The following is a 27,221-nucleotide window of genomic DNA, read 5'->3' on the forward strand; positions in this document are numbered from 1 at the left end:
AAATCTTGGAGAGTGCGGCTTCCCTGTTGATGGAATTTCAGAGCAGTGTCAAGTATGGAGTTAAAACAGTGACACAGCGTATCAGCAAATGGAAGCCACCAGACGGAGTAACGGTGAAGACGAATTTTGATGGGGCTATGTTTGCAGAATCGGACCAAGCAGGGATAGGTGTGGTGGTTCGTAACCATAGGGGTTATGTCATGGCGGCATTAGCAGAAAAAATCCCCAAACCAGCTTCCATAGAGGTACTTGAAGTCTTGGCAGCACGGAGAGCAGTACAGTTCACTCTTGAGCTGGGCTTTGCACATGCCATCTTTGAAGGAGATGCAGCAATTGTTACTAAGGCACTAGCTGAAGGGAACAGTTCTTTGCATAGTATAGGACACATTGTAAAAGACATTGAGTCTATAAGTGGTTTATTACAAACCAAATCTTTCTCTCATGTTAGAAGGCAGGGAAACACTGTGGCCCATTCCTTAGCTCAGAGAGCAAGGCTTTCTTTTCCTGTTTTAATCTGGATGGAGGATGTTCCACCAGATATTTTTCGTTTTGTATCTGCAGACTTTCCAGTTATTTAATAATATAACGACAAGTTTGGATTCTCAAAAAAAAAAAAAAAAAGAACCTTTTGTAACATACATTAATTTTGATGAGTTTAGTTACTGACACGGAGTTATTAATTTTTTTTTTTTAACCCCTTAAAATAATACTTTTTTATTATTTTCTTTTAATATAAGAATGTGGATCAAGTGGTATTCTAACATTTGATCAAACTATTCCACTCACTGTTTAGGAAGCATTTCAAAAATTTTATAGGCCAATAGTGTAATGAATGGATCTTAGGATCTAGGTTTAGGACATATCCTTCAAGGATGCTAATTGCTAAACTCACCCACCACACATCCCGTAGGGACAATAATTTACCATTAACTTCAAAGTAAGGTTAATATTAAGTTATTAACTTCTTATGAACTATAACTAGGCCACATGAGGACATTCTGCAATTTAAATCAATATTCAATTTATAAAGATCAAAAAGAATTTAGCCGGTAAAAAAAAACAGCTTTTTATTTTCTAGAAAATGTTAGAAATTTTTTTTTTTTTTTTTTGCTTTTTTGGTACTTCTAATTTTTGTAACCTTCTTTTATATATTTTTTTAACCTTTTTTTAGAAATAAAAGGAACAGAAAGAAAAATAGAAATATATTCATAAAAAAAAAAATAGAAATAAAGGCAAGAGAGGAAAATAAATAAATAAATAAACTAGTAACTATCAAATGAATATCAAGCTTTCTTTCCCTCTTGCTATCAAATCCCAACCATAGAAACAAGCGGTCATGAGAGCTCGTCTTTCCCACCTCTAAAACAATACCATCTGGCTTTCCCTCCCATGGCCATGGCCTCCACAATAGCTCCTCAAGCTTCATACTCTCTCATACGCAAAGCCCAAAACATTGGCCACTTACGAGAAGAGTACCACCCAACGCTAAAAGGAGCAAAAACAAGAAGTTCAAGAAGAAACCATGATAATAGTTTGCGCGTCTTTGCATCACAGCAAGAACCTCCAAAACCCAAAAGAGCACCACCAGGAGTTGACACAAGAATCCATTGGGATAATGAAGATGAAGGGTGGATTGGAGGAAGCACTAGTTCCCAGCAAAAACAACAACAACAAAGCAATGAACCAAAGGAGCAGAAGAATCTATTGGGTGAGAAGTTTGCTGATTTGCTAAACGACTCATCCGACTCTCATTACCAGTGAGTCTCTATGTATGCTTTCCCTTCTAGAGTTCAATAAACAATTTTACAATCTTGGATGTAAATATGAACTTCTAGGACTGTGACCTTGAAAACATTTGCTTAGCTTTATACGGTCCATATCGAATGGTCAATTAATCACAAGTTCAGTATTAAAAAGTACATCAGTTAAAGTTGTAAAACTTAGATACAGTAACTAAGGACCAAGGTGTTGATCCTAGATTTTTCAATTAGATTAGACGATGAGTTCATGACTAATAAGTCACATGATTGAATTTAATTATGACTAAGGAAAGAGAACTTCAATGATGTTGCATTGACCAATACAATCATATAAGTGAATTTGATTAAGCTTTGCCCTGTGCCACAGTATAGGTACTCCAAAAAAGAAAAAAAAAATTGTCCCTTCTTAAACCATATATATGAATTTACTTCTATATATGTGTGCACCCATGATACCCAATAAAGTTGGAATTAATCAGGTTCTTAGGAGTATCAGCAGAAGCAGATATGGAAGAGATCAAAGCTGCTTACAGAAGATTATCAAAAGAGTACCATCCAGACACAACTTCTCTTCCACTAAAAGTTGCTTCAGACAAGTTCATGAGGCTTAGAGAGATATACCATGTACTGAGCGATGAAGAAACCCGTAGATTTTATGATTGGACACTTGCTCAGGAGGCTGCAAGCCGCAAAGCCGAGAAACTGAAAATGAAATTGGAGGATCCTTACAAGCAAGATGTAGAGAACTGGGAATCTGTTCCTGACATGGTTGATCGCCTTGGTGGAAAGAACATGGAGCTAGGTGAACAAGCAACCGCAGCCCTTGGCTTTGATATTATCGTCATTATTTTTTCCATTTTTAGTATCATTTTTGCTCTTTACTTCAAAGAACCATACTAATCAAGAATAGCTTAGAGCCTTGTATTATAAATGTAATGTATATAAAGTGACCCCTCATTCCAAGTTCACATCAAACTATATATTGTGGCTACAATCATGAAAGTTCACTTGTTTATGTGATTGAACATGATTTATGTGCTATCAGTGGTGGAACTCTTTACTTGTTCGTGTAATCTATTTGATAATTTTAATTCATTCTACTGCAAGGATAAGCTAATTGATAAGACACATGTTTGGGCAAAATATATTGTTGGTACTAGCACTTTAATAAATGAGTGATTTTAGTCCTTCGTAAACTTTTTTTTTTTTGTTTTGTAGTCCTTTGTAAAGTTAAATTGTTTGCTTTTGGTCCTTCTGTCAACATTCATTAAATTTCTTAGACGAAATGATAACATGGCCAAACTAAGAACTAAGACATCATCATTTCATTAGACGCGCTAGTTAGGAATTAAAAGTGATTACTTCAAGTTTGTTAAAGACTAAAAACAATCATGTTAAATTTTTTTTTCTTTCTTAAGAAGAAGAACGATCATGTTAAACTTTAGATACTAAAATCATTCATTGGTTAAAATTTACAAAACAACAATGTAATTTACAATAAATCTTAATTTGTAATATATAATATCACAGTTCAATGATTTTATCTGAGCGCTTGTTAGGAGAAATTGAGATATATCTCTTTATAATACTTAATTGCATCGAAATTTTACTCTCAATGTTTTTGCTTTTCATAATAAAAGATTGTCAAGGCCATATAGCCAATCTTGATAAGTTTATCTATTATGGATTCATAACCAATAACAAAATTTTGGGATTATAATTAAAAGTTAAATATAAACTTCATAAAAAAAAGTTAAATATAAACTATTAAAAAAAAAATTACATCTGAGTTAGGTTGAAGCCCAATAACAAAAACGAATTGAAGTTCTGATACGAATTCCTCAACCGAAGCCCACAACAAATTTCAGCCCAACAACAATTCAATTCCTCCCTCTCTCTCTCTCTCTCTCTCTCTCTCTCTCTCTCTCTCTCTCTCTCTCACAGTTTCCCGCCAAGAAAACCCAATCCTCGCAACCAAACAGACCGCTTCACCTTATTCCACCTCTTCACATTTCCCAGTAATTTCAATTCCATTTCCCATTTCCCGTTTTCCACTCCCAAAGCTTTCGTGCTTGTCCAGCACACCAAGCAAAATTATCTGAATTCCTGAATTGCGAAGTAGAGGACCTTAGAAAATTATCTGTTTATGAATGATCTAGCAGATTTCATTGAGTGCAAGCGAGAGGAGGATTATCTTGGCTATTTAAAGCATTCGACAAAGATATCGTGAAAAGGTGGAAGAAAAAGAGAGAGATTTGGAAGTGTTTGAAAAGGCAGAAAATTTAAATTGTGCATAGCTTTGTAGCTATTGTGCACTAGTGTTATTTTGTAGTATCAAAATTAAGTCCAGTACACAACTGATATGAAAATGGTATCTCAAGTCTCAACATCTAATATTTTACTTGAGAGCTGATGGTTTTAAGATTCAATTATACACAGTATAGATCAAGCAAATTTAATGAACAACTATTACATCTATGGCATTTATTGCAAGAACCATCATTAGCGATTTGGCACTACAAAAAACTAATCTATCTGTTTTACCACTTCATTTTACAAAACAGACAGTATTGCTAGTTTTATTTTAGCTTTCAATACAATAAAATAATATAAACAATACAATAAATTAATATATCAACTACAATAAACAACTCCACTACCACCACCACAATAAAATAATATAACTTTTAATAAATTTTTTTTTAAACCTTCCTAGCTACAATATGGCTGTGCACTGTAACTTAACAGTCAATTTTTTTGGCTTTCCCTCCACCATTGCAGCATACTTTTTAGTATTAGGGTGCTAAAAATAACAATAAGGCTTTTTAGCACCACTAATACTAATGCTTTAATAAATTTATATGGTAACGAGACTCAAACTAGGTGTTACTAAAGCAGCTTTGTTATCCCTAAAATTTAAATAAATAAATAAAAGAATCTTATTTAGTTGAAGTAGTTGTCTTTACTCCTTGGTGAGAGAAGTTGTTTTAGGCTCTTTGAGGAATTTGTCTCCTAAAACAATATCCTATGTGCTTAAGAGCATATAGATATGATCCTAATGCATAATTTTTAAGTCAAAATGCAAAAACATCTTCTAGGATTTTGGTTAAGCCGTAGAAACACCCTCTAGGATTTTGGTTTAGTTGCAAAAACACTCCATGATGTTCCAATTATTCTTTAGAACTCTCTATGAGCATTCACATCAAATATGTTAAAAATGTTAAATCCTAATTTTAGCTCTCATCCCCTCAAAATATCATCCACATCAAGTATGTTATTCTTAAAATTTTTGACATCTTTGCTACAATAGAGTGTCATCTTTGACACCCTACTGTAGTAAGATGCTAGAGTTTTTTTATCATTTTTTTTTCTCTCTCTCACTCTCTATTGTGTTGTGCACCTGTGCCTCTCTCCACTACTTTCTCTCTCTCACTCGATTAAAATAAATAATATTTTAATAAAGTGATAAAAAAATTAAAAAAAAACCTTTGATGTTGGGTGTATTATAAAGTAAAATGTTAAAATAAATAAAATAATATTTTGAGATGTTAAATGTTATATTTTTTGACATGTTTGATGGGAATACAGTTTTCATATTTGTCAAATTGACCCTAGAACTAACTTTCGTTAGTTCTTATTGATATAAAAATCACAAGATTTTAGCATCACCACATTAATAAAACTTACCAATTGATTCGCAGAATGGTCACATAATTTTTCCATGATTAAACACATTAACTAGTGTCGGTTAACCATGCTCTTAGAGTAATTATAAATTTTTACACCAGAAAATATAAAAAATCAAACAAAAAAAATCTTTTAAAAATATTTTCTAATCGGTTTAGTTGTCCGTTAACTTTTCCTTTCAAATCAAACAAAGCTCATTTTTCCCTCGTTCTCTCTCTCTCTCTCTCTCTCTCTGTATCGGTTTGCCCGCCAAGAAATCCAATTCTCACAAACCAAACAGAGCTCTTCACAATTCCCAGTAATTTCAATTCCATTCTCATTTTTCCAACTCCCAAAGCTTGGTGCTATTTCCAGCACACCAAGCAAAAATGGGACCCGGAAAAATCGACAACCACCCGAGTCCCTCCAAACAAACCCTTCCTCCAAATCCACACTCCTTCAAAACCCTAATCCTCTTAATCCAATCTTCCCCACAGGTAAATTCAAACACTCAGTTTTCCCCAAATTCCTTCCCAAATTCCCAATTTCTCAATTCTAGGGTTTTTTTTTTTTTTTCTTTTGCAGGATTTGAAGCCATCGCTCACCAAATCAATCTACTTCCTCTTGCTCCACTCGTCGCTAAACGCACCGCTTCACCGCTCCGATTTCGAGTCCGTGCGTACTCTCTCAAACATTCTGTTCGAAGATCTCGATCGGCGGTTCAAGCAGTTCTTCTTCTCCGACCTGCGCGACGTTTTCCGGGGAACGAGGTCGAGTGCGAAGGTGTGGGCCAGCGTGGAGCAGCTGATTTTGATCCTGAGGTGCTGTATGGTTGTGTTGAATTTGTTGGAGTTCGATCCGAATTTGCTTTGGAAGAAAGTTAGGGTTCTGCTTCTGATTGTTAGGGTTTTGGTTTCTCTAGTGAGCGAGAGTGAGAAGAGCGAGAGTAGTGTTAAGTTTGAGAAGTTGTTTGGTGATAATGATGATGATGATGGTTGCACTGCCTCTGTGGCTGAGGACTTTGTGGCTTCGCTGTGTTTTCTCAAACCATTGGATCCTTGCCGGCCATTTTTATGCGCCTTGATCGAGGTAATCGCGGAAAAATTGAAACATTTGTTGGCTTTTGATTTCAATTATGCAGTTGCTAAGCTCAGTTTTGGTGATTTGGTCTGTTTAATTTAAAATGTTGCAGTTTCATACTTTGAAATTTTTGAAAATGTATCAATTTCATGCTTCTGTGAATGTTTAATATCACTTGTGTTGATTTGGTATCGCTTGTTCTTCCACTGAAAGTTGCTCAGTTGAAAAGGTGAGGATTTTAAAAAGTTTACATAAGCAAATAAACTAAATAAGCACCCAAAAAAAAAAAAAAATCAGCCTTTGTAACATCCCATGTTAGTGCTTTGTTTGCCACTATGGAATTTCTTGACTAAAGTACATTTTTAGCACTTTGGGTTGTTTAATTTTGGCCCTTTATGTTTGATTTTTAATTTCATATTGGTCATACCGTCTTAGTAATCTAACCGTTCATAGTGTGTGTGTGTTTTGTTTCTTCCTACAACAACGAAATCCATGCATTGCACGACATTTTAGAAATTACAACTAGTATTTTCATGAAATAGTTTAACATGAATGGTCCTTTACTTTGGGTCTTATAGATAGTACTTTTATTCAAAATTTTAGAGTCAATTTATATGTAGATATTTTTCTGATTTTAATTCTTTAGGCTACTCCGTGTCTTTCATTCATGAAGTAATCACTTTTCAATAAAATCATTCTTACTTATCCCAAAAAAGAAGAAGTTAAACATGAAGGACAATTAACGGTCAAATTACTCATAGAAATGGAGTAATGGACACCAGAGTCAACATGAGAACATCATCAAACATGAAGTGATAAAATTAAAATTTTGAAACATAATGTGCTAAAATGAAAACAACTCCAAACTTCAAGAGCCAAAAAGTGTATTTTAGTGTATTTTTTTTAATGGTTAATAGATGGAAGGGTGAAAGTTTAAACAACCAAGCTGGCAATATTGGAATAAATTCATAATTATGTTTTTGTATCACTTGTGATTTAGTGGAGCTATTTAAAACCTTCCTAGTCTGCTTGGTAACAATTTTTCCTTTATATGCTAATTGATTGCTGATATCCTGGCTTCCTTTTTGAGTTACTTTTGAATCTTTATTACTAGCATTATGGATGTACATGATTTTGAACATTGAGGATATTGTTTCAAATGAAAAATTAAAGTAGCACGTCACTCTTTCAAAATTAAGCATCCTTTATTTAAAGCCTTTTGTCCATTTCATTTTACCCCTCTCTATACCTTCTTATCCGGGTAGTTCTTTTATGGAGTTTTGTTGAAGCCATAGAAACTTAATGTCAAAATATGATATTCAGGTTTTGGCGGACGAGCTTCTAATAAATAAATCATTGAGAAAGTGCTTTATGCTAGTTGATTCTGCTTCCGGAAATGAAGCACTGTTTATGTGCCATTTTGGTCATGGGGATATTGAAAGTGTGCTGGAGGTGGTTTCTGTTCATTTTGTCCTGTCAGTTTCAGATGGGCATGCATTTGATAATTTCATTAACAGGTTAGTGTGGCAGCATGACAATGATTTTAGAATTCCTGAACTGAGCCTCACTCCAGCCATGTCATTGCTTTTCAATCCTGTCATTCTTTCTGCACCAAAAATGTTCCAGGCCCATTTAATTTCATTGGTTTCGGATGCCATTGGCATTGGCATGTCTTCTAAGAATTTGAGTCCAGATCTTGGACTTATGAATTGCTACCTTACTACATTTGAAAGGTCTGTCATCTTGTACAGCAAACTCATGTCTAGTTTGCAAGTGGGCGATCATTCTATAGGATCTACAGGTTCTGTCAATCCATGCGTGCTTGGGAAAAGTAATCTGACTTTTGACTTATGTGTTCAGCAAGGAACAATAAATAGAGTTTATAAAGTAGTTTCCAAGGCAGATGATTTGTGGGAATTTTATTTACGCAATATGTTCTTTGGAACAAAGTCTGACTTGATGACTGGATCTATTTCATATTTGAAAGAGAATGGACATGTTTTTGAGGAATCAAGCAGAGATGAGAATTTGTCAATCTTAGATTGTATAATTCTTAATGCTTTTTCCGATGATGTTAGTGATACTGTATTGTACAAAAAGGGGGAGACAAATACCCAAGATATTTATCTTCTTGCTTCTATATTGAAGTTAATGAGTAGTTCATTGGTACAAGCAATTTGGTGTTTAAGGCATAGTGGGAATTTGGGATGTCTGAAATCCTTGGAAAATGCTGCTTCATGTAAGGAATATGATTTTATGGTGGGCATAATTCACTGTTTTCAAGAATCCAGTGTATATCTTCCAGTTCAAAGATTCTTGTGTGACATTATGAAAATTTACCCAACAAGACATAAGGAGTCCAAGTGGATGTTTTTGCACTTTTCGGGCTTGCTGTCTTTAAGTTTTAAAAGTGGGCTTAATTTCTTGGTGAAGGGATGTATCTCCATGATGATGGCACTGATTAATCTATTTGCATTTGAAGAGGATAATTTGGCAGCTCTAAGGTCATTGCTTGGTACCGGATCTGTAGCCTTGTCATCAGTATCATCCTATGATAAAGTTCAAGAGGTGATTTTCGTTTCTTCCCGGATTTAAATTCTTAATTACTTTGTCGTATTTTATGCCTTGAAGGCTTGAAGCTTTGACAAATTTTGCAGGCCCGGCTGGAACATAAATCTAGTAAAAGAGTTGCATCAAGATTTCAAAAGATTCAGATGCTTCACTTAAGGTACATGATACTGTTGTCTTTGTCACATGAGCATGATTTTTGGTTCTCATGTAGAGCATGTAATGCAGTGTGTTCATGCTTCTAATGTTTTAAATTGCTTTCTGCTTTCAAATTGGGACATCTTGTGATGTTGGAAGCCACTGTTTTGCCTAGTTTTTGGAGCTTGAAAATTTTTTTTCTACCTTAGGAACGTTTAGTTCCAAATTAGAAAGAGAACTAACCTCATATAATTTTGTGGAAAGTTGTTTCCTTGAAATTATGCTGGCTAAGCATACTATCATGCAAACTAGAGCCTTGCTTTTGTCTTTTGTGCAATGAAAAAGTCAGTGCCATATGCTAGTTCATTATTTAATAGTCTTACCAAGAATGGAGTACCATCATTTGCATGGATCTTCTGTGCAGTTTTATTCTTTCTCAATGCATTTTTTTCCCTTTTTTCTAGCACGGATCTCAGAAGCTTTGACCAGAAATTACAAAAAGAGCAAGCAGAAACTTCACAGAATGTGTCCATCCTTAATCACATGAAGGAGTCTGTTGATGGCACAGAGGAGGAAACAGTGAAAACCTGTAATGGGGAGACGTTCCTGAAATGCATGTTAGGAGACTCTAAAAATTTACCTGATTTTGATGATCTAGCAGATTTCATTGAGTGCAAGCGTGGGAAGGATTATCATATTTGGTTGAAGGATAAACAAAGACATCGTAAATGGAAAGGTGAGAAGATGGCAGTCTTAAGGTTTAAGAAAAAGAGAAAGACTTGGAAGCTTTGGAAGCTTATGAAAAGTCTGAAAAATTAAATCATGTATAGCTTTGTATCTATTTTGCACTAGTGTTGTAGGTTGACCAGCAAATTTCTGTAGTATAGAAAATAGGTCCAGTATACAACCATCATGAAGATGGAATCTCAAGTTTAAACTGGTGTGTTGCTTCTTATAAACTATGGTTACGCTTATGTCTCTAATATTTACTTTTTGAGGATGGGAAAAATTTATTGCCCAGGCTGTTTCTCTTGTTTGTAAAGCTCTCCAAATTAGAAATCTCCTGTCATGTGCATTTATATTCTCTCTATTAACACTGCAGGAGCATCATCATAGCAACTCTGGAAATTACCCTCATTCTGAGTTTTAGATTTGTGATCTATCAAAGGTCCATTGTTAATTGTAGAGACTAGACTGAGTATTTTCCAGTAAAACCAAACAAAACCAAATTCTGTAGTTTATTGAAATCTCTTTCACTTTGAGGCAACATATGGAAGTCACAAACAAACAAAGAACATACTATGCAAGCCATGTTATGGAGAATAACCAATACAATCTCATTTGGTATTTCCGGGCCAGCTCAATTCCAAGAGATTGGCTTTTCCCAGGATTTACCAACAAGGCATATACCTATAACATAACAACAAAAGTGACAAAGGCTCTAATAATAAGGCCTTACTAGTTTCCAAATTTCATAAAAAAAGAAAGAGAATATAGATTAGATAATGAGAATATTAGTCCATCTATGTATGATATCTTTTGTCTTGTCAGCTGCTAATTGCATTCCCAGGAACCAGCTTCCTTTGGTATTATGGAGGTGTGGGAATCAAGATTTGTACTGTTGATTTGATGACGTTTTGAATGCATCTGCTGCTGCTGCTGCTGCTGTTGGTATAAATTTTGAAGCCTTGAGACTTCTTTTTGTAGCATATCCTGTTCCACTGTAGTAAGCAAGTCCAGAGCATACAATTGATCATGAAACCCAATTCTAGTTAGATTATGATACTTCTAAAAAAATTACCTTAAGATGGTAGGGCAATTACAATAACAACAATCAAGCTTTTAGTCATAAAACTTTAGGGTTGGCTATGAATCCTCAATAGACTAATTAGGGACGGTTGCATATATTCTTTCTTCATTTTAACACATCCAAGTCATCCTTTTCTTTTTGTTTTTTTTTTACTTTTTCTATGCTATTTTAGGTCTTTCTCTACCTTTTTTCATTCCTTTTGCTTGAATCAATTCACTCTTCCTAACTTGTACATTAATTGCTCTCTTTGCACATCTTAGCCATCTCCAACAACTCTTCCTCATCTTTGAGATAGTTTGATCATGTGTCAAGGAGAGTTGTTTGAGAGAGTTTGATTATGTGTAAAGCATAGAGATTAATGTACCTATGAGAAAGAGATGGTGGGGACAAATATCATTTAAAATAAAGCACTACTCATCAGCAGTCCTATGAACAGGTATTCAAGGAAACATCATACTAAAAGAGGGCCATTTTCTGATTTTAAACTGGGAAAGAGACATATGGAGGAAAAAGAAATATTTGTATAAAGGATGCCCAAGCAAAAGATGAGATTGATGCCATAACATTTAAAACCATAAACTGGTGATATGGTATTCATTTAAATGGTGCTATAAACCAGCATAGAAAGAAGCAAAGCATAAAAAAGTCTCAAGCTTTCAATAAGAAACTTACAGTGTTTTATGAATCTCTCTTGAGATAAACTTTCCAACCGTTGCTTGAGGGCCATGTTTTCCATGCCCAATATAAGATTCTGTTGGTCAAGAAATTCAAGCTCAGCTGAGACTTCATATCCTTCTGCCTGTAAGGTCATATTGGCTGACAGTGTCAAATCTTGTACAATAGTAAATAAACAGTTCTTATTTGAGCATTTCAGTTTCTGAAGGCCTTGCCTGCAAAACTTGGATATTTCTTTCCATTTCAGCTATATATTGAAGTTTCCTGAGTCGGGACCGTTGGGCAAATTGCCTGCATTTTGTAGAACTAAGGATTTTAATTTTATTTTTTTTTGTATTCAAAGTGGAAGCACTCAAATTGCTAGATTTTACAAAACTATAGAGAAACTATGTTGAAGTCTGAATAAAAATTGGTCCGTGACCGTCATTCAGTTAATTATAGGGCATGGTAAAGCTGAAAACATCAAAATCAACTGTTGCATACTGTTATCAAGGGGGAAAGTGTCTAGAAGAATAGAAGGGTTTGAGGGGGTGGAAGGGCTTGAGAGATTTTATGATTAAATCCGTATGCACATATGGGAGGCACACTAGGGGAAGTTCAGGTGAAAATCAATCCATACACATTTTTTTTAGATGTATGCATTGAGCAACAATAATACAAACTATCATTTCAATTTGGCTTCCTAAAGTAGTGAAGATTTAAAATATTTTTTCTTTTAGATGTATACATGTAGGAATAATTCCTAATAAAGAGTAGTACTATGTATAGAACACTGCAAAGAGAATCCAATTTTAAGTGTAAATTTTAACAAAATAAAAAAGTAACTTGAAACTACCCCAGCCTAGATAAGATTGAATCTTTATTTATTTATATTTAGATAAATAAAAAACCGAAAGAGATGTTGTTAATCAATCCAAACAAATTGAAGAAAGAAAAATCTGATAGTATCGAAAATTGATTATGCAGCTTCTGAACAATTTAGAATTAAGAAATTGCAAGAAACAGGTTTAAGCATAGAGGACGTGAAAGTAACATAATAACTCAGCAGCACAAGTCAGTTAGGATCAAGGTGTTACACTGTTACTCATATTATGCTTATCTGAACATATGGAGATGGGTTTTCATTGTTTCAAATCCAACCATATTCACACTTATTCACATCATGTCCACACTTTTCATACGATGTGTAAAATGCAGATATCTAATATAAAAGTATGGAAATTATGTGAAACATTTCACATCCAAGAGTGTAAAACAATAATTAGCCTATATGAAGATAATGCCACTGGGGAACAAATGAGTGGACAACATACTGTTTAGCACGCTTTAAATCTGCCCTGGATGTAGTTGGATTAGAATGGCTGCAATCGCTTCTAAATGAAGAGAGTTCTGGATCCTTTCCATCTTTCTTTACAATGGCTTTAGATGGCATGCCATCAGGTTCTTGCGGAGTGCATGATGATCCTGAGGTTTGAAGACTAATGCCATCACTTGTAAATAAAGATCTGCTTGAGGAGGTAACAGAAGTGGAGGATGGTTCCCGTGCCTTATTTTGATGCATATGAGAAGTGCTTGCATTTGCATGCAAGGAAGCCTGTGACAAACCTTTATGATGATCAAAACTAGAAAATCCCCTAGAAGGTCCAGCTTCAGGATTGTTTTTGAACTTGTATCTGTCTTCTCTAAAGGACTTAGCTGGTCCATTTAAGGATGCAATAGAGTCACTTGATGAACGCTGATGACCTCTGCTCACAGGTATCTCTGGCTCATTAAGCAATTCGTCAAGCCAAGCGGGTTGTTCCTCTAATAGAAAGCTATCGGATGATGTACGTTGGTGGCATCCCCCCGTAGGCTTTGGATAACCTTCTGATCTAACAGTGGGATTGGCAATGCAATTTTCATCAGATGGAAAAATGCAATCGAAGGTATTAGGTGGCAGCGGTAACAGTCTTCCTTTGAATGCAAAGTTTCTCATGGTTGATGAACCATCTGAATTCTCCATGCCTTTAAGTAAATTAGCCTGTCAGAAAGCAATGTTCAAGGAAAAGAATATTAGGACTTATAGAACATTAGCAAAAGAGCATATCTACCAATTTCACTGAGAAACAATGAGTTTGTTTTTCACTGATCTTTACCAACTACAATCAGTAATCATTGGAAGCATAGATAACCAAAAATGTGTCTTCCATTTTATTATGAGTTCTCAAAATGTGTCTTCCATTTTATTATGAGTTATCATTCTTATTAGTTTCATTCCTGCAAGATGATTTCATATGTTTTGGGGAAAATGGAATTGGGTGCAAAGGATTGGAAAATAATATTTGAATTGTTTCTTTTCTCCCCCTTGCTTGGGAGTTTTTGATGAGAGGAAAGGGATGGATTTGTAGGGAAAGGAAATTCAAGTATGATGGATTATCCCACTAATGTGATGCTTAGAATATCCCACAACTAAAAACAATGGAATTCAGTATGGTGCATATAAAATGGTGATAAAGGAGTCAAAACCAAAGAAGAAAAGAAATGAGAAACACTACACCCACTTGGGAACATAAAATGGAGCAGAATGGTAATTAAATTTGTATATTCTATATTGATTTGCTTTACAAAAAATTATTGAACTTACCTCCAAGCTAGATTCTGCTATTCAGATATCCCTTCAAATCTGATGTGAAACCTTGCAGTCCTACAAGAGAGAATCACCATTGGTATATATAGTTCTCTAAGGATTATATAAGATCAGACAGATCAATGCCTAATGGAGAGGTTTTTGATGACGGATACAGAACAAAGAAAATTTCTCGACAAGATCAAGGATCAAAGTAGTGAAAGTCAAATGAGCTTATCCAAGAAGTATTGCACCACAGCTGAGTATTGAGAGACAACGACAATGACTAGTGATAATGTGATATAGACTCATAGTAGAGGCAAAGTATTATTTCACATACTATGAAAGGTGGATCATCTAATGTGAAATCAAATAGACAGTGAAAGATAAGGGGGCTATGAGCTGTATACAGCCTGAGTCCAAATACTTTGATGTCAATTTACACTAATTCTGTTCCATCCAGAACATTACTATAGTTAGGTCCACATTTATCTGTCAAATCGTTAGCCAGCATTGCCTTCTCTCACTAAATCATCTAGTCATTTTTTTTCCTTGGCTTCATGATTAATGGCAATGCCCTCAACTTTACTATACACTACACCTACCTCACTAAAAAACTCTGTTTCTTTGTATAGGGAGGTCCAAAACTAGGAAAAGCCACCGACTTTATGATTAACTTTGCAAAAGATATTAAATTTGTAAATATAATTTGGGGCATGGAATTAGTCTCCAATTACTTTGGAAGATTTCTTTTGAGATTGGAGACTTCTCTTGTTGGAGAAGGTATCTCACAACATGTGGGTCCCACATGGCTGTGGGCTCCGCACAATATGAGAGGGATAATATATAGCTGATATGTAAAAGATAATTATTGGTCTCATTGACCCCTTAAAAAACTAATTGGAATAGAAAGAAGAAAAGGAAAACAAAGGTTGGAAACAAAAATTCTATATTTGTAATGTTTCATTCACATTATAAGCATTATGATTAGACTTTGAGACAACCACGATAAGTTGATAACCTCGTAAAATTGAAATGATGGAAGTAAAAAAAAAAAAAAAGGGTTTAAATAGACCTTTTTCTATCTTTTTCCCTTCTCTTTCTCGATTAACAAACATGAGATTGTGTAAAACGTCAAAAATGCAAAAGAAGAAGACCCAGATAAAAATAAAAAATAATTAAAAAATAATTAAAAAAACAAATGTAAATTAAAGACAAGTTAAGCCTAATGAATTCATATTTAAATAGAGGATGTATTTCATGTATTTGAAATATTCATTCTTACTATGTGAGGTTCACACATTATAAGAAAGAGTATGTCTGTGCCCATGCTCACACATATATGATGAATTGCTTTTAATATGTGCCACCAAGAGAGATGAGTGGCATACATGCACGGAGGCAGGGGAGCTTTACTGGTGGAGATTGGGGGAGACTGTGAGGACATATAGTATATATTGTCATTGGCAACCTTGGGAGATGACTTCAATGTTTTTTTTTTTTTTTTTTTTAATAAGAGTGTATTATAATCCTGATTTAATATAAGATCTAGCCTACCATCTATATATCATTGAATGAATTCATAGTAATATAAAGTATAAAAATGTAGACAACTAGACACTCAAAACCTTTCTTCATGCCTATATCTTAGGTCCAACATAAATATAACCATATCCAAGCCAAATTTTTTTTTTTTTAAACAACCCAGAATATTATATTAAAAAGCAATTAGAATATATCTGTTTAAGATAAAGGTGTTTGGGTGGAGGGCGTGTCATGATATTCTCCCTACTAGAAGGAACCTCAAGAAGAAACGGATTTTAACGAATGATGTGTGTTCGTTATGTGGCCTATTCCAAGAATCAGCTATCCATGCTTTATGAGAATGTACAGTAGCGCAGGATGTGTGGTATGGGAGTGTTAAGGGCATTGCAGAAGTGTGGTACGGGTCAGATTGATGTTGTTGCTTTATTGGAGTATTTGCTAGACCGGCTGGACAGAACAGAGGTGGAATTGTGGTTGGTGCAGGCATGGTTGATTTGGAACCAGCGGAATAGAGTAGTGCATGGAGGCAAATTAATTGAACCGAGCTGCTTGAATAGGCGTGCATCTGAATTGCTTGAGGAGTTTCAGCAAGCACAGGTGAGTCTACAGACAGCTGTGGAAGTTGGAACAACTCGGCAGGCGGTGCAGAATGATGGAACGCGTTAGATACCCCCACCACAAGATGTGTACAAGCTTAACTATGATGCTGCAGTGTTTAAGGACCCTGCTAGCTCTGGCTTCGGTGCAGTGATCAGAAATTATTCTTGAGAAGTTATGGCGGCAATGACAGTTAAAGGTCCGGCAGTACAGGGGAGTGATATGGCTGAACTACTAGCATGTCGTAAGGCGCTAGAATACGCTATTGATGCTGGTTTCACGATGTTTGTCGTGGAAGGGGACAGTGTTAATGCTACAAGGTGGATTGCTTCAGGTACGGAGAACCAGTCAGCCATTGGCCATGTTGTTGAAGACATCCGGCATCTGGCAGGAGCTTTGGAATGGACGTCTATGAGCTGCACTAAAAGAAATGGTAATCGGGTAGCACATGAGCTTGCTAGGTATGCCCAAAAGGTGAATGTTGACTTATTTTGGATGGAAGAGGTTCCATCAGTTGCTGTTGAGTATGTAAACATTGATGCATCCTTGATTTAATGAAAGTTTGTTTTCAGTTTCAAAAAAAAAAAAAACTCTATATACTAATTTCGTGTTCGTGTGTTCTAATAAATATTACTGTTTCCTAAAAAAAATTATATATATATATATATATATATATCGTTTTAGATGAGAGCTTTTGAGATTAACATCTATAAACTTTATCTACTTATCTCTTTTGTTTACTAAATTAGTAAGTTACTTGAAGTTCTAAATTAACTATAGTAATGTATATATATATATATATATATATATATATATTGAACCACTTGAGGCAAGGACAATATATACTATGCAATTTTTGTTATATTTAAACTCATTTAAATTTTTTAAGGTTAAGGTTGCGTTTGGGAACTTGGATTTGAATTCGGATTCAGGTTTTAAATTAATATATTTGAAATCAAGGGATTCCAAATCCATTGACTTTAGGAGTTATTTCAGATCCAAGCATTTAATGTGGCGATTGGTACGGGGTAATGTTTTAGAATTCCTAGGAATGTTTAAAGATTCCATGTTTGGTTGCAAATCACGCTAGGGAATCAGATGCTAGGGGAATTTAGATTCCCCCTTTAAACCCCTTTTAGTAGGAATGTGGATTCTCTTTAAAACAGATAGGTATCCAGATTCTCAAACTTAAAGGAAATTGTATTTTTTATAAATTGACAATTTTAACCTTTTTTTTCTTATCATTTAAGCAATTAAGATAAAATATAAAACAAATCATCAATATCTTTTCACTTGTCTTTATCTTTTGCCGCCAAAATAACATAAACAGGATAGACAACTTTGTTTATATATTCTTTAACAAAATTCTATTTAGGTTTCACGTGTGGAAAAAAAAAAAAAAGTTTGAAAGGGACCCTCCATTATTGGGAAGTATTTGTGTGTGTGTTGCTCAACAAATTATTAATAGTTTATATTTTGTTTTTCCCTATTTATTTAAAAGAAGATTTTTAAAAAAAAAAAAAAAAAAAAAGACTTGGTAGTTCACATTCAAAACTAAGGATAGAATGCCAAATGTCTTGTAGCTAAATTGGCATCTCCCCATGCACAAAGCGCTTGAGGGTCTAGAGGGGAAAGGGTTCGAGCTGCGGGGTTAGCAGCATGTTGTCTACATTCCTAAATATTCAGATTGTAAGGAATCACATTTCTAGGAATCTGGATGCCAGAGTAAGATTTGTCAAATCCAAATTCTTGACCTTTTTTAAACTTCTCAAACAAGTTATTTGGATTTTAATCACTCAAATTCCAACCCAAATGTCTAAATCATGTCATCCAAATGCACCATAAAAAATTGAGATTAAATTCTATAAGGATATGGTGTAAAATCCATGTTTTACACCATCCAATAAGTGATTGTCACATCAGTATTTTACTTAAAATTCAATACATCCTATCGCACCTAATAACATCTTAATAAATTCTCGATTTGGTTAGATTTATATATGGGTATTAAAATTGATTGAGTGTGATTGTATTTATTCTTAAATATGTGATAAGATGATGTGGCATGTTAGGATTAGAGAGATAAAACATGGATTTTACACCACGTCCTTATAGAATTTAATCTCGAAAAAATTTTGTGATAGAATTCTAGTTTGTGCATAATTTTAAATTTATTATGAAAAAATAGTTAATAGATATTTACCTAAAATAAACTATTCTTAGAATTAATAAGATATAAACCAATTTAATAATTATCACGTAGAAAAATAGTCACCCGACTTGATTTAGGAATAGTATGTTAAGAAACGACCTGTCGTTTCTCTCATATCTTTCGGACTCGCCATTTCCACCCGACCCGACCCGATTACTTTCTATTATCTCAGATATAAATCGAAAATTTTGATTTTGCGAGCTCTAAATTTTTAACCAAAAAATCAAAAATCTCAGAGAAGTCAAAGGCCTCTTTCACAATGGTCAAAGACAAAGATCCTACCAATTTCTCTCGCACTTTCAAATACTTACTCGGTTAGTAATTTTCTCTAAACGAGAAATAAATTTTCTTTTCCTTGCAAATTTTTTTTCTCAGTAACCAAACAGAGTCTTATGCTCAGGAAAAAAAAAATTGATTTCTGTAACCTATTTCGTCGTTGTTGTTCTCAATTTTTATTTATTTTGGATTTTTGTGAGCTCAGCTACGCAGTTCTTGTCTAGAGGAATTCCATTTGTGTTCAATTCATGGATCGTGAGGCATCTCACAGAATCCGACTACGCGGTAACATTCCCATTATCGAAAATTTCTGTCATTTTTCGCTGAATTGGTTATGATTTTTGAGCTTCCTTTTGAATCTTTGTTATAGTACTGTTCGTTTGTCATGAATTTCTATAGGTTATGAATTTCGAACTGATTTCCGAATCGTTGTTATATAACAGTTCATTTGTTGTGAATATCCTTTTTTTGTATGATTGTAGCTTTACGCGGTTCAATTCCATCTTTTCGTTACCTGCATCTTGTTTCTAAGTCGCGAGGGGTTCCGGCGAGCTTGCCTGCGTGCAGACATGAAATGGTGATTCCAAAACCTATTCTCAGTGCACTTTTTAGTTTTATTTTGCTAAATTACACTTTTTGTTTATGAAATTTGGTCAAATTTTGATTTTTCGCATAACATTATTGTTAGGACACAACTTGTTAAGATGGCAAGTTGTGATTGGAGTATCGCCACTTTTACACAGACATAACATTTTTCACAACGGCTGAGGTGGCAGTTTGTGATTAGTGTGCAAGAAATGTGATGTTGCCCTAATCAACAATTTGCCACCTTGACAAGTTGTGAAATTTATTGTGTCATTAGACTAGACAAATTTTTGTTTTGCCAAAATACATGACTTTTCTGAAATTGAGGAATCTTGATGCATGATGATAGTCTAAACATAAATCAAACTCCTAAATATATTGCTTTATGCTGCAGTGATGGCACATCATTGGAAGGAAACACAGTGAAGCTAATGAAAGTTGCTTGGATGACTCTCCCACTTGGAATAGTTATTACAATAGCAGCCTGTTTTTTTGTCTTCTGGTGGCAAAATATAAGTTATTCCAACCCATATGCACAGGCTATCTTGATTAATGGTGAAGTTCTTTATCTACTTCTAATTATTTGTAGAACCATTATGTTGGCTTAGTCCTCTTTCTATCAAGGTTTTTGCTTATAGACTTCAGCTTAAAATTTTCTTATAATCCTCATTTAGAAGTCTTTTATCATCATGATAGCAATTGAATCCATTGTTTTCGTACCTTTAGAAGTACACCTTAATATGTGGAAGCTCACAGAACGTATGATAAAGTTTGCTGTTTTGCTGGTAGCTTTTAGCATAGTGCGCTGCAATGTTAGCTTGGATGATATAAGTTTGCTGCTTTATTGACTGGCTTCTTATCTCTGAGGCAATCAAAGTTTTTACTTGCAGCAACTAGTATATAGCATTGATATTTCGGAAAATAATGGGAACAAAATGCATTTTTGTAGCACTATGGCTGGAAGATCTTAGATTGACTGAGTTTGAACTGAATGGATATTTTATTTCTTTCATTATTGTGTTGTTTATTTGATCCATAAGACTAGTTTGTATCATATGGCAGGTTGTGCTTGTTTACTTGAGCTATTAGCCGAGCCATTATATATCCTTTCTCAGAACTTGCTTCTGCTTAAATTGCGGTTGATCGTTGAAGCTGCAGCCACACTTTCGCGGTGCTTAACTATGTATATCCTCATTGTCAATCAAACTGACATGGTATAGGTTGAAACTGGATTTATGCTGTCAATCTTGGTATTTATATGTTTTGAATATGCTTTGTCAACCACACCAGATCCTTATATATTCTTTTTCCCTCCTTTTTTTATGTTTACATTTGATGACTTCTCTTGGTTCTATGTATCTACAGTTGAATTTTTGTTGTGACTGTTTGTTCTATTATCATTATCATGCTTTATTTTCCTTTTTCTTAAGAAATGGTTACAATCAAATGTGTTCTGTCAAGAAATAGTGACAATCTCACTAAAAATTGTCATAATTCTCAACTGCGTTTGTAAATAATAGAGAATTTTTGTATCAATGCAAGGATTAACCCTTTTGTTTTCAATAAGTAAAACAGTTAGATGATTTAGGTATCAATGCAAGGATTAACTTTCTATGAAATGATATTTTCCATGTATATGTTAAGCATGACGAAATGGGAGTTAGATGATGAATTGGAACATACACAGGGAATTACTGCCTGCGAATCTTTTCAACCTTGGAGTCCAATAAGCTTGATAGAAGCTATATGTTGTTGTCATGAACTGCAGCATTAAAAATTGTTCTCAATTGAGAACAAAGGGAATTACTGTGTATTTTTAAGCTGATGCTTCACTGCATAGCATGGATTTTGTTACAAGTTCTATAGTTATTGGTATTGCTGAGCCTATCCTATTAAGCTGATAAAAGTAGAGGTTAAAGGGAAAGCAATTGGTTTGACAGTTGTTCAGTTGTTGAATGTTACAGAGGGATGTCTGGATAGCATAAAAGTTGCATGACTTGGTGTACTTTATTACTTCTATTGCTTTTTTTTATATATAACAAAATTGTTTTTTTTTCTGGCCAAAACAAAACCCAAAAAACTGTTTTGGTCTTTGAATGTGAATTGCAAAGTCTGGGATGCTCATTGTAAATGGTGCTTTTTTGCTTTTTAAATAGAATATTACTCATGTTGGTTTGAAATGTTTAATATTTATGACATCCTCTGCTTAGCTACCATGTCACCTTAAAACCCTTGTAAATGAATTCATTGGCATCATAGCACCTGTTTGATTTTTTGTTTGGATCTGTTATAGGATTTTACTAACCAGAGTCTGATAGCTTACATGGCTAAGGATTAATAAGATTTTAACTCTTAGTATGATTGATTTCTTGCAGGAGAAAGGGATTGTATTTGCATTGTCACAGACTGCATATGGGGCTTGCTTGTTCCTAGGCTATTGGGGCTATTTTCTTCTTTTTCGTGCCTTTAGAAGTTCTGATCTTTTCCCGTTTAGGTATAGCTTCTTTTCAGCTATCATCTTATAATACAAACAGAACACTTCAGGATTTTATCTGGAGTCAGTCCTACTTATCTTTGTGTGAATCTCATTTTTGGCTTTTGTAATGGGCCAACTGACTTCTACTTCTCTCTGGAAAAAAAATTATGCTGTTTCTTATGGGTCCTATTCTTATCTTTGAGCTATCTAGACCCTTTCAACATTCCCTTACCTTCTGTTGAAAGTGAATGGTACTCATTGACAGCTTAGCAATGGTTTACAGATTTGCTAACTAATTTGCTTTTCAAAATACAAACACATAAAATGTATGTTATCACTGAGAGCAATCTGCTTCTGCTCTGTAGACCAGGTCGTTCATTAGAATCTTTCATACTGGAGTTATTTGTTCTATTAGTATGTGTACATTCAGCAGGCCTAGCAGAAATGCTGTGGTAGCATGGGTGTCATCTTCAGTAGTTTCCTGGCCATATACCTTATTGATAGTAACTCAGTGGACCATTATATTTCCCAACTGAGGCTGCATCATTCTTATTTGCTACTCAGAGGAAAACCAAGACAGGAGATATGTTCACCTGCTCTTCTTCTCTACATACAGGCGCCTATTTGAATCTTTTCAGTTAAAACACTAGTGTTTTTTATTGAGAGAATAACTCTCAATATTAAAACAAGTATGATCGTTAAATGAAATGGTTTTGTTATAATGTATGAAACATATCAGGTTTTTCCACATCACCAATAATTCTAGAACTATCACTCTAAAAGTTGTTAGAAATTGCCTTAGGGTTGGATCGAGTTACTGAACCCTATGAAATACTTTATTAATTATTAGTGAGGCTTTCATTTGTAATAGTCTTTTATCAGATGATTTTGTTTACTTCATTTCTTTCAATAGTAATTAAATTCTTGATGTTCGTATTTTTATAATCAAAGTTCATTATATAACTATTACACTTTCACAGGGCAGGAAATTTGAAGGATTATGACAGGCAGCTGTCAAACATGTGTTTTTTGTTTACCCTTCAGTCCTTGCGGAAGTTGATCCTTCAAGAAGGAGAAAAGCTTGTACTTGTGTGGCTAGATACACCATATAATCAAGCTGTGTATGGACTTGTAGACAAACTAGGTAAGTATATGGACCAAATCTCTTGTGGAGAATACGAGCTTTACTTAACAATTTGGCATTTGTTTTTATCTGCTTTATGCTAACCATAGATGTGATTAATTCTAATCTTTTTTTATGATTTGACTCTCTGAGCATGCTAAAACTGCTAATTGTTTTTCACATTTCAGGAAGCTTAGTGGTAAGGTTGGTGTTTCTTCCTTTTGAAGAAAGTTCATATGCTACCTTTGCAAGGTCTGCGTCAGGTCTATATCTCTCCTTTTTGTGTGTGTGCAGAAATCAAGCATACATCTTATCTTGATCATAGGCTGTTTTTCCTTAGTTTTAGTGATATATACATTTTCTTTCTTCATTTGGTTCAGGAGTGCTACTTTGGCATATCTCTATAAATCATGCATCTTTAATTTGGTGAGCTTTAAAAAGATATCTTATATTTTTCTTACATCTATATATTGACAGGACAACATCCAGATAGAAGCAGGAGGTTGGGAAATTGCCTTGCAGAGGCCCTGAAGTTAGTTCTGTTAATTGGTTTGTTTCCATACTTGCTTCTTTTGAATCCATTTATTTATGCATTTAACTTCCATTTTGGCACTCATTTCATAACATGAATTTGCAGTGATATTAACATAGTTTTATCAGGTATGCTTGAATATACTCCAAAACTTGCAATATTAGGAACTGTATTAGTGAGTTGTTACTTGGAATTAGAATACTCATAGTCTACAGAGACCTGTAGCTAATTATGCTGAGTTTCCATTTACTTTGTTTAGTTTTCACCAACAGCATTACAACTCATTTAGATGAGGATACTGTAGAAGAATTTACCAAAAGATAAGAGTATTATAGAAGTGACCATAGGAAATATGTGAAGTTGTTAGGATTGAGAAGAGGTCATTATGTCTTGCAGTGATGGATTTGCATATTCATATATGTAGGTAACTTGTCCTCGTAGTTTTCCTCTATGGTTTACACCTCTTACTTTGACTGGACTATTAGGCAAATAAGGTGAATTCTAATTGCATATAGGACCTACAACAACTCCTCCCCACCAAAACCTTTATTTGATTAATGTCTTTTTATAATATTTTTGTTTAATTTTTTGAACAATCAACTCTCTCTCTCTCTTCTTTCTCTCTCTCTCTCTCTCTCTCTCTCTCTCTCTCTCTCTCTCGGTGGGGGTTGTATGTATAACGTATTTATTGCATCCATGGTGTTTTGTCTTTCATAAAATTCCTTGAATGTTGTTGCTAATAGGCCCTTCCATTTTTCAATAATTTGACTAATTGAAGATGTAAAAGTGAAATTATTTGGAACAAAATATAATCAAGTACATGAATTTTGACATTAACAGTAGTCCCTTGCCCAATACAGCTGCCAACAAGTTGAAAGCAACAGAAACTAGACTGACTGCACCTTGAATGGTATCTTTTTAGCCCAGGAAAAAAAGGGATAATATTTTTTGTAAAGAATAGCTGAGGATAAAGAAAAGGGATCAAACTAACATGCATTACCCTGGTTCTTAATGTTCAGTAAGGAGTTTGCAACTGCAATAATGGGTGGTCTCAACTTGGCACGTATGGTGAGGAAAATCAAATAACTGAGTTCAAATTACGTGATTTCACATGTTTGAATTTCCAAAGGCTTGATAAATCTAGCTTTAATCTCTCTATTTTTCTTGTGAGCACATATGGATTCTTTGGGAATGTTCTTACTTAAAATTATATATTTAGATGATACAAATTGATGACCATTATGAGCAATGTCATTTTTTCTTAATAGCCTTTTGCAATGGTGTCATTTGCTTCCTTTCTTTTTCCTCTTTACCTGTTCCCCCGCACTTCCCCCTTCTCTCTTGGTCTGAATTTGCAACCACATATCTTGTAGGGCTTGTATTTATGGCATTTGGACCAAGTTATTCTTATTCTCTCATCAGATTATTGTATGGTCAGAAATGGAGTGATGGCGAAGCATCAACAGCCCTCCGGTATTATTGTGTTTATATCATTGTTTTGGCTATGAACGGTTAGTAACTTCTGTTATTTTGCTCATTTTCACGACCTTAATAATGTCTGTTTCATTCTTCCTTAGCAGCCTCTTTCAGTTATATATTAGTTATACATCTTTTTTTTAATATAATCCTAGGATTTTGTTGAATTCTAGAAAGTGAAGTGTGTTCTACAACCAGTCTCCAATTTCAACTTAATGGAAACCTAAAAAATAAAAAATTATACTTTTCTTACAAATGGATTGTACATAAACCTTTTGGCCAATTAGTCAATGTCTATGAACTTTGTAGTTGGCGAGGTGTCCAGTGTTAACCCAAATATTTTCAGCTTTATCTCAAAACAATGATGCCAGATATTTATATTATATTTATTTTGAATTTGCATCAGGAACTTCTGAAGCATTTCTACACGCCGTTGCAACTGAGAACCAACTCAAACGCTCAAATGATTCATTACTTGTATTCTCGGTGATTTATATAGTACTGAATGTCCTGCTGATACGATCAGCCGGTGCAGTTGGCTTAATATTGGCAAATTCTTTAAGTATCCTTTTCTCTTTGTGTGCATTCATCTTTGTACCTTTTTCTTTTGTTTTCTTGGTCGTGTTCCAATTTTTTTGTTGTTTAAGCTCTACGTTGAACAACAATTGATTTTTTTGAATCATTCAAATAGATTCTCGTTATGATGAGTAATAACTGAGATTAAAATAAGATGATCTTTGCTTTCTTGACTGTTTCAAAGATATGGTTTTGAGGATTATATACTCCACTCTGTTCATAAAGCGTTATTTCCAGGTATGACTTTTATGTGTTAGGTATTGGTTGTTTTGGTGTTAATTTGACCTTGAAATAATTTTCTGCTGTCCACAGGATTCTTCATTTTCCTTTTCCAGCTGCTTGCCTTCAGGATGGAAAGTTCTATTGTTTTCAGGTGTAACTACTCTCATTTCTGAGAAGATATTTTTGGATCGTAAAAATTTCTGGCCAACATTTTTCATTCATTTTTCAATTGGGTTGGCTTGCTTCTGTGTGTCATCTTTTGTCATGTAAGTATCTTCCTGTGCTCCCCATCCGTTCGAAAATTATTATTAGCTACTGAAAACCTCTCTCTCTCTCTTGGATGGTCATTATTGGAGTGTTATCGCATTTTCTCTTTGGCCAATATTAGTTTTGTTTGCTTATTGAAAATAAATAAAATGGTTGTCCTATTTGTTTTGACTTGGGAGTTCTCTCTTTAATCTTTCCATTTCCATTGACAGCTATCGCCGTGAGAAGCCTTTCATCAACAAAATTATCCGTTTTCGTGATCATTCGGATTGAAGAACTGACATTTGCCCAACAAATCTGGAGGTGGGATTATGTTTCATTGGCTTAAATTAATTGTTTACTTCCCCATTTGTTTGTTTGGATATGCTAAATCAAATATCCTTTTTGATGCAGCAAAAACAACAGAGAGTTAAAGCCAAATTCAAGAACATATTTTTTAATGAAAACTTCAGAAATCAGTTTTGGAAGAAGCAATATGAGCAAGAGCTACCGCATTGAAAAGCTTTGGGGGCGTAATCTTTATTTTGATGGTGATTCTTTGTTTTCATTTTATATTTAAAGCAACACCATTTTGGCTGTGGTGCTAGGAAACTTTTGTAAAATTTGGATGTAGGATATCCATGGTTTTAAATACTAGTTTCTCTTTAGGAAATTAGGAATGGCAATGGATTGAGTTTGGTTTTAAATATTAATTTCTCTATATCATTTGCTGCCCATGACTTGTAAATAGGAATGGCAATGGATTGAGTTTGGTTTTAAATAAGCATTTCCAAACACAAATCCATTTTGATATTTTACATCCTAAAATGTATTAAATTTTAGGAATTCCATTTTAAAATCATCCAATTTATATTCAAAAAGCTAAACTCGTTTTAAACCCATCTGTTTATCTTACCATGAGTTGGGTTGAAGGAGCTGGATTGGAATGGATTATGCAAATATTGGACATCTAAATAACTACTAGTAAGTAATAAGCACTTTTACACTAAATAAAAAATAATCTAATTCAAACATAAGTAGTCACTATTGTTA

General features: G+C 34.3%; 4 protein-coding genes across 5 annotated transcripts; 3 read left to right on the forward strand and 1 right to left on the reverse strand.

Annotated features, from left to right (window-relative positions):
- The first annotated feature begins 1,289 nt into the window (after positions 1-1,289).
- Positions 1,290-2,860, forward strand: LOC115959103 (NAD(P)H-quinone oxidoreductase subunit T, chloroplastic). Its single transcript, XM_031077404.1, has 2 exons — positions 1,290-1,757; positions 2,240-2,860. The coding sequence occupies exons 1-2, from the start codon at positions 1,390-1,392 to the stop codon at positions 2,658-2,660; spliced, it is 789 nt and encodes a 262-aa protein (XP_030933264.1). The 5' UTR covers positions 1,290-1,389; the 3' UTR covers positions 2,661-2,860.
- A 2,775-nt stretch (positions 2,861-5,635) lies between these two features.
- LOC115960863 lies at positions 5,636-10,248 on the forward strand. Its single transcript, XM_031079864.1, has 5 exons — positions 5,636-5,923; positions 6,012-6,515; positions 7,830-9,074; positions 9,164-9,234; positions 9,677-10,248. The coding sequence occupies exons 1-5, from the start codon at positions 5,816-5,818 to the stop codon at positions 10,029-10,031; spliced, it is 2,283 nt and encodes a 760-aa protein (XP_030935724.1). The 5' UTR covers positions 5,636-5,815; the 3' UTR covers positions 10,032-10,248.
- A 185-nt stretch (positions 10,249-10,433) lies between these two features.
- Positions 10,434-15,434, reverse strand: LOC115959495 (uncharacterized protein At4g06598-like). 2 transcript variants are annotated; one of them, XM_031077913.1, is made up of 6 exons: positions 15,378-15,434; positions 14,321-14,380; positions 13,011-13,717; positions 11,913-11,988; positions 11,695-11,821; positions 10,434-10,933 (listed from the first exon to the last, which is right to left on the reverse strand). In XM_031077913.1, the coding sequence occupies exons 3-6, from the start codon at positions 13,697-13,699 to the stop codon at positions 10,767-10,769; spliced, it is 1,059 nt and encodes a 352-aa protein (XP_030933773.1). In that variant the 5' UTR covers positions 13,700-13,717; positions 14,321-14,380; positions 15,378-15,434; the 3' UTR covers positions 10,434-10,766. The 2 variants fall into 2 exon arrangements, with proteins under 2 accessions (XP_030933773.1, XP_030933772.1); XM_031077912.1 differs by lacking the exon at positions 15,378-15,434 and having other exon boundaries at positions 14,321-15,261.
- Positions 15,435-18,866: 3,432 nt separating this feature from the next.
- Positions 18,867-26,881, forward strand: LOC115960834 (protein RFT1 homolog). The gene is made up of 15 exons (XM_031079825.1): positions 18,867-18,970; positions 19,138-19,217; positions 19,415-19,509; positions 19,912-20,072; positions 20,580-20,731; positions 21,893-22,011; positions 22,974-23,137; positions 23,305-23,379; positions 23,594-23,665; positions 25,022-25,159; positions 25,531-25,686; positions 25,885-25,937; positions 26,013-26,188; positions 26,402-26,492; positions 26,583-26,881. Exons 1-14 carry the CDS (start codon positions 18,916-18,918, stop codon positions 26,460-26,462), a joined length of 1,557 nt encoding a protein of 518 aa, XP_030935685.1. The 5' UTR covers positions 18,867-18,915; the 3' UTR covers positions 26,463-26,492; positions 26,583-26,881.
- Positions 26,882-27,221: the final 340 nt, after the last annotated feature.

The sequence above is a fragment of the Quercus lobata genome, chromosome 9, assembly GCF_001633185.2.
Source record: "Quercus lobata isolate SW786 chromosome 9, ValleyOak3.0 Primary Assembly, whole genome shotgun sequence".
Classification (NCBI taxonomy): domain Eukaryota; kingdom Viridiplantae; phylum Streptophyta; class Magnoliopsida; order Fagales; family Fagaceae; genus Quercus; species Quercus lobata.